This window comes from Ctenopharyngodon idella, chromosome 15 (genome assembly GCF_019924925.1).
Source record: "Ctenopharyngodon idella isolate HZGC_01 chromosome 15, HZGC01, whole genome shotgun sequence".
Lineage (NCBI taxonomy): Eukaryota > Metazoa > Chordata > Actinopteri > Cypriniformes > Xenocyprididae > Ctenopharyngodon > Ctenopharyngodon idella.
In genome coordinates this window covers 8,196,117-8,207,123 of record NC_067234.1, presented here as the reverse complement: position 1 = coordinate 8,207,123, position 11,007 = coordinate 8,196,117, and the positions used below count along the sequence as shown (strand labels likewise).

Below are 11,007 nucleotides of genomic sequence, written 5' to 3'. Positions count from 1 at the left end.
GCTAGACCAGTCTAAATAGGGTGAGCCTCAACCTCTGATTATTGTAATATTATTCTAACTATGTGTAAATGGGAAACCATGGCATGATTTTATAAAGTTACCATCAGAGGAAGTAAAGTTGGTCAGCTTATTGCTATGGTAATGGTCATGATCTCTGGTTAGATATAGTCTTACCTTAATTAAGTGTGTATAGATCTATGGGGACTAAATAGCATACTTTTAGAAATAAGCAAGCATGGTGCAGCATCTAAGGGTATTTTTATTATTATTATTATAACCTTTATTTTACCAGGAAAAGAAACACATTGAGATTAAAAATCTTTCACAAGAGCGTCCTGGCCAAAATTTACAGTAACACAGCTCACGTGGGTTTAACAGTTAACAGATAACATCCATACATACATATACACACAAGCAAGTTATATCAAATTTCAAGATAAAATATATATAAAAGGATATCAATACATAACTAGTCAAAACATCTACAGCCTGATGTTTCTAATGTAAAACATACCTTATTAGTCTTACTTATAAAACATATTAGTCTTACTTATAGAACATACATATATTATGTATTAGTCAATTGCCTCTGTCTAATGACCCTGCTGAAAAATCCAGCATTGCTGGTCACCAGCATAAGGTATGTTTTGCATGCTGGGACCAGCATGCTTATTTGCAGGTTCCTTACATGGGATGCTGGATGCTGGATTGCTGGTACCCAGTATGGGAAATGGGTGTGCTGGTGGACCAGCATATGTTGTTTTTGGGTCCTGGTATGATCCCAGCAAGACCACAACAAAACTTGTGTATGACATATCACATATAACAAAAACAAAACATACCACATATCACGTTTCTTAGTGTGTTCATAGTTAAATAAAGATTGAGACAATTATCCAATCATTTTTTTTAACTATTTAATAAAGAAAAACATGTTGCAGGTTATGTTTATTGGCATATAGCAAAATCCTGAGTGTTAAATGAACACTGCATAGTTTTCTTATGGTCCCAATCTATAGAGAGTAAAAGTAACACTGAAGCAGTGTTGCAGTTAGTGAAATAAAGTAGATTCACTCTACAAGTGATGATTGATCATAAGTGATGAACACCTACAGTTAACAAGCAGAATCACTGAAGATAAGAGGAACAACAAGAATTGAAAAAAGAGAAGAGATGAGCAGACAGCAGAACAACCAACTGATTCATAGCCACACAGCCTTAGATGAAATCAACTGCAAATAAAATCAATGATTAAACATCCTCTCATGAGATATCATTACCATGTTCACTTATTATATACCAGTTTGGCTTTATTTACTTCATATGGTTCATGTATAAAAGTTCAAGTCTGTCTGAAGTCACCATTATGATGATTAGTGTTCTCTTTACTTGGGCACTTGGCCCATGACTTTGGTTGAATTAATTGACTACAGTATTTCATGCTCCTGACTGCAATGACACACCTTTTACTGTGTACACTTTTTGTAATCAGTGACTGACAGCTGGATCTCCACACACAAGTTCCCAAATGACCATTACAGTATTTTTTTAATTTGCTTTGGTACTATTTTCACAAGTAAGGTGTATATTTTCAAAACTCTTAGTACAAAACTCCAAACTGATCACACTTCTAACACAGCTAGTCATTCTTTCAAAACCTGATCTCATGCTTTCATTCTTTGTACAAATTTTCATTCACATAATCATTGTTTCAAAACACAAGATCATTGTGATATGTAATGGGAACATTTGGTTTAATCACCGAAACACAACAGTATGTTCTTCTTTCAATTTAGTACTTTTAACAGTCGGTTAATTCAATACCAAACAATGCAAGATACATGTTTCAAATCACCCTTGTTGCTGAATTACAGTAAAACAGGCTATAGATGCCTCATTAGAAAATACACTTACATTACCTAAATTACATAATTTACATAAAATTCATTATGTTTGATAACATTCATAATGTTATCAAAAGGTGTGAAGATGTGAAATATGACATAGTCATGAGGTTTTATGCAAGAAGAGTTTGCTGCCAATACAGTAAATGTTCTCACTGCACCATATGACTGAATCTATACTGTAGTTGATTTTTACAGATGAAGGGTGAGTTACAGTAATGTGGCAGTCTCTACCATTCAATGCCTCTGTTTACAGTATCACATGGCATACTATAATGTAAGATACTGTATTTGATGCCATCTGTCTCCCTTCTTCTGATGCATCTCTGATCAATCTGATGTTACTATTCTGTTCACAAATGTCAAATTTGTGAACAGGAATCTGGATGAATGTTGGCATTCTAACCTAAATTCGATGTCAGATAAAAGTAAATTAAACTAAACTAGTTTAATTAAACTGGAATTAAACTACTTTGCCACACTGCAAAGACAGAACGCGCAGGAAACCTTCACCTGCTCTATTGGAAACCGTTGTTGGGCCAATTGGACGGGCCTTACAGCAGTCTACTGGATTCTCGGGTGGGACGCTATCCCCTAGGTGGTAGAGTCCACCATAGGCAACTGGGTCGCTGAGCAGATAAAACTGAATAATTCTACAACAACTCTCTTCTTTTCAGTTTAAAAGAAATGTACTAATAACTTTTTGTAAGAGAAGGTGCATCCATGAAGTGATGTTGTAGATTATGGAGCTGGCACTGTTACACTTTGAAGCCTTGAAGCCATCCTCCTTACATATATTAATTTTTTTTTTATGGCCCAAATCTGCCCATTTTTTCCCTCTGACCACACACCGCAAAGAATGACGATCCTGTGGTGGTCCAGATTTGCATTACAGACTATTACAGACAAGTTTCAGCCAATTAATAACCCATAACTTGCCCTGAACCAGACAAGAAAAAAGTTTTATAGTGTTACCAAATATTAGCCTTAAATAAATCATATCAAAACCAGTCTTTAAAAAGAAACCCCAAAACTGAGCCACATCTAGCCCAGTGACACCAATAAACTCAGCCATGGAACCATCCACATGCAAGGAAACACTTATGGACAATTTATGCATGCATTTAGATAGTGGAGGAAACCTGTGACTCAAACCAAGGACCTTCTTGCTGGGGGGTGACAGCCACTGCACCACCCTAAATCTCAGCCATTAACTGTAAATTTTATGTTTGAGAGTTAAAGCTAAACTGTGCAGGAATATAGGTTGCTCTACACTCTTAAACAACATGTATTTGTATATGTTTTAATATTTTTTAAAATTAAACTCAAAATGTATTAAATTAAATTCAATTCAAATTTATATAGCGCTTTTCAGAATACATATCGTTTCAAAGATGCTTTACAGAAAATGCATGTCAACATTACAATTTAGAGTAATCTGTTATCAGAGGTGACTATATCCATATTATGTAATTTCAGAAATGTACATATACAAATAACACAGTTAGCTAACAATGTATTAATTTAAGCAATGTATTCATTTAAGGTATAAACAATGAGCTCATGGAAGTAATGAATACATGTTAACAATGATTAGGATATATAGAAAAATTTGGTAACACTTTATAATAACTGCACACTATGAAGCATTAGTTAAGCATTAGTAAATAGTCAATTCATCATTTATAAAGCATTAATAGACATTAGTAAGCAGTTTATAAATAAAGCTATAAATGCTTTATTCTTGATTTATAAGCATATCTATAATGTGTTTAATAATTGTATTTTCATACTTTATTAATGATTAATTCATCATTTCTAAATTAAGTATTACATTATTTACAAACCAGTTATTTAGGAGTTGTCAGTGCTTCATAAGATCGTTTAGAAAGTGTAAGTAAATGATTAATAAACTATTTAAATGTACATTTATACATCTTATTATTTAGACATATAGTAATAGTCAGTGTGTTAATAAATGCTTTATTAACACGTATTCCTACTGTAATTCATGATTAATTCAGGTAGTTATAAAACATTTAGTAGTTGTTTACTATTTTTGTGAGCTCATCTAAAGTGAGGACTATTCATGCCTCGTAAAGCTTTTATAAAGGATATTTAAAGGCTCAGTTATCTTCTAAACAGAAAAAGGAAACAAACATAACACAGAGGGATACAGAACATAAAAATATTTATTTCAAGATGCAAAAATTAAACTGTACAACTGTACACTTGATATAACATAAAAAAATAAACCTCTGCAATATCACAAAAAGAAAAAAAAAAGAAAAAACAACAAAATGAACAAAAAAGAACAAAATAAGCAAGAAAGTGAATATAAATAAAAATAAGCAACAAAATGACAAATTAATATACTCAACAAATGATCAAACAATATTTGAAAATTACATTTTATATAAATTCTTATATAAAGTGCTCTTACGCTTGTTACAATGACTAAATAATACTACTTGTACATTCTTGAAATGTCATGAATCAGTCTGCCAAATGCACCATCATAGTATTTCTTTGCTAGCCATTCATTCCACTCTATCACTGCAAGGTGGTCAGAAAGCAAACTCTCAGTCCGATTTCCCCTAAGCCTCCAGATCTGCTCCTTGTAAGATCTCCAGGCCCTCTCAATATGTTGGGTATGGGCACCAGTGTGGGGATCTACATACCACCTGCTGTGGTTGACAGTGTGATGGTTGTACCCTAGTGCAGGGAGTATGTAATAGGAACGCCACTCGTCACTGATAATTGATGACCCAGGCCTCACATGATGCGCAATCAAAGGGACTAGATGTTTTTGAGATCTTCTCTCCAGAAGACGTAGAATAGGTTTTCTGGATTTTTTCTGCTGATGATGTCTCACACCTAGCATTCCAAAAACCCACTTCTTTCTTTTCCACCCACCAGCCATTCTTCCTCTACCATACTAATGGAGAAAAACAAAATAAACACAGAGGTAAACAGACATTATAATAACAATAACTTTGGAACCTATATTTCACATTTATTTAAAGTCACTATTGCTATAACATACCTTTCTTTTGTGCCGAAAATGGCTTTCGTCGATCACAACAAACTCCCTTCTTCCACCAATCTGCTGACCTGTACGCCTTCTCATCCTTTCAACTGCTGTGACACAGACTTCCCTTATTTTCTTTGCCATTTTACTAAGAGTTGCTGAACTGCCTGCAATGCTGTCGTCCATCATGTCTATCTGCCGTAACTGTAGACCCTGAGAAAACCTTTAAAGGCAAATAGAACATGTAATGTTTATGATTGTAAAATAATTTACACTGTATGCATTATTTTATGCAAATTACAAAGAAAACTGCAACAAAGTGAGTTAATTATATACATATTTATATTACAACTATTTTTTTTTTTTGCCTACCTGTACATGAATTGCATCCACCTACTGAAGGAGACCTTTGATCCACTGAAGATTGATTTGTGCCTGACAGAAATTTGTTTTGCCCTTCCCTCATGTGCTCCTGCTTGTCGACAAATCCTATTGTAAAAAAAAAAATCTTGATTATGTTTCAGTGCGATGCAAATTATATATATATATATATATATATACACATATATGTGTGTGTGTGTATCTTACCAAGCATACTGGTCTCCACTGTTCGTCCTTTTCTTCATTTTCATGTCCCGATGACAAATTCTGCATTTATTTATTGTTTTTAGCAGTTTCCTTTTCTGAAGCCACTTAATCATCTTCAGGGTTTTCTTTGTAGAGCTGGGCTCATTAATAAGCTTCTTTAGCCGGCTTAATCTGCTCATCTTTATTTATTTATTTTTATTTTTATTTTTTTTTATTAAACAATTGCTTTAGATAATAGTGATATAGTGACAGCTAGTTTGTGATCAAATAGGTGGGAGAAATCGCGCTCCCGCTTTCATACGTAATCAATGTGGGACAAAGGAAAACTCGCGCTTTCGAACGTCATCAACGGGGGACGAAGGAATTGTGCAGCAGCAGTTTGTTTATGACATGGAGAACTCCGACAAAAGTAGAAAAGGCGTGCGGACCCGGGCCAAAAGGAATGCCAGCGTGGAGATGGATGCATTGGATGAGACTTCCGTCGGTGGCACTAGTGGTGAGTATGTTACTCTGTTTACTGGCACACATTATTAATGATGGCTAGCAAGCTAATCGCTAGTTAGAGGTCCTGATGCCAGCGACACGCAGGGGGGCGGGATCGCTGTGACGCACGGCACTGCTTACACACTAGGCAGGAAGCCTGGCTGTCAACAGATGACTTTTGTAATGACATTTTTGACTCTCTTTGTGTAATGTACAGGGACGGGCGGGATGGGATGAGAGTTTGTTAGACAACAATAAAGTAAATAGAACGTTCACAGTTCATTCAATAATGTATAGTTACTTTTAATTAGGTGTGCCCACGGCCCCCACTGCACATCTGGCAGACAAAAGGAAATCTCATGAGATGGAGATGTGTAAGCTGAAAATAGAGTGGCAGAAAAACAAGATTGATGAGCTGACCAAGGAGAGAGACTATCTAAAAGAGCAGCTGGCATCAGGTAAGGCTCACAACACACAACATGTATTCAAATAATAGTACAGTTGAGTCTTATTATGTGAGTTAAGCTTTGTGTTCCTATGTACCATGTGATGCAAGCTGTGAGCCTTATGTATTTGTATCCATTTTAACAGCTCTTAAAAGAGAGGACAACGTTTCCAAGCAGACGATTCCCCTGTCTTCAGATTCCTGTCGTGACAGCTCAGAATCTTCCTCTGATTCTATGTCTGACTCCTCTATATCCTCATCAGAGGGGGACAGGAAGAAGAAGAAGAGGGTGAAAAGAAAGGGGAAAGGGAAAAAGTATGGGAAGTCCAAGAGAATGAAAACAAAGACACGTCAGAGAGGTTAGAATGCTATTTTCACCCTTTCCACTTGTTTCTCACTTGGCTGGTTCTTCCTGCATGATGTCACATTGTGTGTGTGTGTGTGCCATAAAAATTGCATCGGGGATTTAGAGGAGTAACCTGGTAGACCATCTACATCAGCTTCAATACTTATTTAATGTTTTGTTAAATCCATGTAAAAGATTTAAAACAAGATGACAGGGTGACTTATGCTGCCTTCACATGCACTTGGAACTATCGTAAATATGAGTTTTCTAGGTAAAAAGTGCATATGAACGCCCAACCCTTTCGAAAGTTGAATGCTATGAGCTCATAATCACGACCTCAGAAGTGGGAATTGTCAAATTTCTGATAAATTTCATAAATAAGCTGAATTTATTGCATTAAATCATAACTTCATAAGCTACCAATTACTACACTTTACAATTTACAGCAAACGACAGCATCTACTACCCTTTGATTAGCTAAAGTACTATGTAAACAAACCAACAAATCAGATTATATCAAATGGAAAAAAATTGCACACAACTGTATAATAAATAACTGAAGTACATATATGACTTATTCAATGGCTTAATTTAATCATTTAACATTGGACTGGTCTGATTGTCTGGGTGTAACTGAAGTGGTCTGCTATCTCTCGATACTGAAGTTTGTGGAATGGGTCATACTATAGATAGAAACGGGGTGTGTGTGTGTGTGTCAAAGGGTGTGCGAGAATAATAAAACCAAATACTAACACTAATTCCATTTTCTCTGAATTACAGCTCAAACACCACAGCAGGTAGTGGCCCGATATGAAAAAGTTCTTCGACGCTTCAGCAGAGGAGGGACCATGTCTGCTGCATTCAGGCAGGTTGGGGTGGACCGGAACACCATCGTAGTCAATGCACCGATTGCCGAATTGTACATCGCTGCGCCCTGCAAATTTAAGGAACTCCTTAAAACCCACAGCAGTGAGGTTAAACTCAGTATTTTTGCCACACAATGTGCTGCTGTGATTAAGGAGGATCCAGCTATAGAAGATACTATCAAAGCCTTTAAGGCTTCCAGTAAGCTGCTGCCTCTAAAAGGAAAGTGAACTGATCTAGGATCTGTTTTCAAGTTTTCTAAATAAAACTAAAGTTGTACAATGGACTGAAACACGTCCACAATCTGCATTGCTGTTCTGTAATGTTTGAAACGTTCTGTAATGTTAATACTGAGGTAGTTTTTACACTAAAATATTTTATTATATTATTATTAATTTATAAAAATGTTATTTGTTGTATTTTATATGTTTATGTATATATGTTATATGTTTGTGTATATTTATATGTTTTTATTTTTATATTGTATGTTGCATTAGCACTCCTGTAGCACTTTAAATAATTTTTTATACCATATTGCAGAGGCTTGTTTACTGGAGGTGTACAAAGATTTTTTCTTTTTGTGATATTGCAGAGGTTTATTTTTTATGTTATATCAAGTGTACAGTTGTACAGTTTAATTTTTGCATCTTGAAATAAATATTTTTATGTTCTGTATCCCTCTGTGTTATGTTTGTTTCCTTTTTCTGTTTAGAAGATAACTGAGCCTTTAAATATCCTTTATAAAAGCTTTACGAGGCATGAATAGTCCTCACTTTAGATGAGCTCACAAAAATAGTTAACTGACAACTACTAAATGTTTTATAACTACCTGAATTAATCATGAATTACAGTAGGAATACGTGTTAATAAAGAATTTATTAACACACTGACTAACTATTACTATATGTCTAAATAATAAGATGTATAAATGTACATTTAAATAGTTTATTAATCATTTACTTACACTTTCTAAATGATCTTATGAAGCACTGACAACTCCTAAATAACTGGTTTGTAAACAATGTAATACTTAATTTAGAAATGATGAACTGATCATTAATAAAGTATGAAAATACAATTATTAAACACATAATAGATATGCTTATAAATCAAGAATAAAGCATTTATAGCTGTATTTATAAACTGCTTACTAATGTCTATTAATGCTTTATAAATGATGAATTGACTATTTACTAATGCTTAACTAATGCTTCATAGTGTGCAGTTATTATAAAGTATTACCAAAAATTTGAACTTGAATTTGTGCATGTCGATCCAGAGTTTGCGTCATCTGAAGTCCTTGCAGAGGTTGGGGTTGTCTCTTCACAGGTGTTGAGGCATCTGAAGTCTTCATAAGAGGCTGGATCCAAACTGGAGGTGATGTACTCTCTAGTCACCTCGGGATGGGCATCCCGAGATAAAACAGAAAAGCAAATGGAGATCAATTAGCATAGCTGCTGTTCATAACATTAACCAAAGATAGTATTGTGCATTTGATCTGATACAACTGGAGTACAAGGATATGAGATGTGTTATGTGAATACTTGGCAAAAGAGATGCGTCTTTAATCTAGATTTAAACTGGGTGAGTGAGTCTGAGCCCCAACATTATCAGGAAGGCTATTCCAGAGTTTAGGAGCCAAATGTGAAAACGCTCTCCCTCCTTTAGTGGGCTTAGATATCCTAGGTACAACCAGAAGTCCAGAGTTTTGTGATCTTAAAAAGTGTGAAGGATTGTAGGGCAATAGAAGATCACTTAAATACACAGGAGCTAAATCATTTAAGGCCTTATAGGCTAGTAGCAATACTTTATAACAGATACGGAACTTTATAGGTAAAGGTACGTATTGTGTTTTATGGAATATTTTAATTATATATTACAAAACAATACTTGTGTCAATTTTATCTATTTATGATGGAACAAAAATGTTATAAGAGGTATTTAGGAAAGACCTTATAACAAATTAATAAATGTCTTGCACTTAATTATCAGTTATTCTCCAAATATTTGCTAAAATATCTATTTCTAACAAGCATCCTTTTTAAAGTTTATTTATCAATTTCAATTCAAATATCACAGGACTAACCATAAGCCATATGCCTCAATCAACCCTCATGCTGTCTGTCACGATGCATACTGTGCCATCATTGCTACACATACCCAGCTTTAGCAAACCGGATGCATGTCACTGCAAAAAGGAGGCCAGTACAGTGCGTGCAGAATTATTAGGCAAGTTGATTTTCTGATCATATTTTTTTTTCTAGGCACATCTTACCAATTCCGAACCACATTAATCTTAATAACTACTATTAATTTTGTATTTAATAATTTATAAGTGATATATAATTGTTTATGAAGGCTGGAAATGAAAAACGCCTTATATTCAGGTGTGGATAATTATTAGGTACGTTTTCTTTTACAGATAAAATAAGCCAAAAAAGACATTTAACTCAGACTGAAAAGTCAAAAATTATTAAATGCCCATACAGGATGCAATACTAATGAAAACTACTAGAAATTGCAGTTAAGGCATGACCATTGTACAGCAAAATGCTCATTGGGTCAGCAGGGTCAAACAAAAACAGGTGGAAAAGAAAAGACACATGTTAACTGCAAAAGAATTAAGCATTAAAGTGAAGAATTAAGTGTGAAACCATCAGGAACCCATCAGTCTCCAGCGCTACCATTTTCCAGAACTGCAACCTACCTGGAGTCTCCAGAAGTGCAAGGTGTCAGGATCTCAGAAACTTAGGTTAGGTAAAGAATCCTAAAATATGACCCCCACTTAAGAATTGCAAGCTGAAGTGTTGTAAAATACATAAAGACTGTTTTTTTATAGGCTTTAAAGACAAACAGATTGAGAGTGACTCTTGAAGGACCAGCACCACATCCTCTTGTACCACTGTTTGAAGAATTTATCTTCCAGAATCTGGCAGTAAGTTTTGGGAGTTCATTTTTAGTCCATCTCTGCAAAACGGATTTTAGGGTAGGTGTCATGATCACCGTCTGTTCCTGTCAGTTCCTGGACTTCATTTCCCATAATCCTCCCTTCCAACCACATGCACACTCCACACCAATCATCAATTGCCACACACACCTGCAGATCATTACCTGGGCTATTTAAGTCACACACACACACACTCTCTCACCGCAAAGTCTTGATTTGCCGTGGTGATCATTTCTGAGCGTTTTTCTGTGGACTGTTTACCTGTTACCGATTGGACTGTTTATTCCCTGCGACCCTTTGCTGCCTACCCTGATCTTTGCCTGTTTCCTGGACTGTGATTGTTTGCTGCCTGCCCTGATCCTTGCCTGTACCCTGATTCTGTTTGTCTGCCGCCTGCCT

General features: G+C 35.3%; 1 protein-coding gene and 1 long non-coding RNA gene across 2 annotated transcripts; one reads left to right on the top strand and one right to left on the bottom strand.

The window, feature by feature from the left end:
* Window positions 1-370: 370 nt before the first annotated feature.
* Window positions 371-5,445, bottom strand: LOC127495386 (uncharacterized). The gene is made up of 3 exons (XR_007925113.1): window positions 5,308-5,445; window positions 4,951-5,158; window positions 371-4,842 (listed from the first exon to the last, which is right to left on the bottom strand). It is a non-coding gene; the product is annotated as an uncharacterized LOC127495386 (long non-coding RNA).
* Window positions 5,446-5,878: 433 nt separating this feature from the next.
* Window positions 5,879-8,527, top strand: LOC127495369 (coiled-coil domain-containing protein 106-like). Its single transcript, XM_051862178.1, has 4 exons — window positions 5,879-6,019; window positions 6,318-6,464; window positions 6,598-6,810; window positions 7,578-8,527. The coding sequence occupies exons 1-4, from the start codon at window positions 5,914-5,916 to the stop codon at window positions 7,889-7,891; spliced, it is 780 nt and encodes a 259-aa protein (XP_051718138.1). The 5' UTR covers window positions 5,879-5,913; the 3' UTR covers window positions 7,892-8,527.
* Window positions 8,528-11,007: the final 2,480 nt, after the last annotated feature.

Excerpts from the sequence above, each read along its gene's own strand:
- LOC127495369 (XM_051862178.1), top strand. The coding sequence starts at position 5,914 with ATGGAGAACTCCGACAAAAGTAGAAAAGGCGTGCGGACCCGGGCCAAA. Across the intron at positions 6,020-6,317 it reads TTCCGTCGGTGGCACTAGTG|GTGTGCCCACGGCCCCCACT; the intron begins GTGAGTATGTTA and ends ACTTTTAATTAG. Across the intron at positions 6,465-6,597 it reads AAAAGAGCAGCTGGCATCAG|CTCTTAAAAGAGAGGACAAC; the intron begins GTAAGGCTCACA and ends CCATTTTAACAG.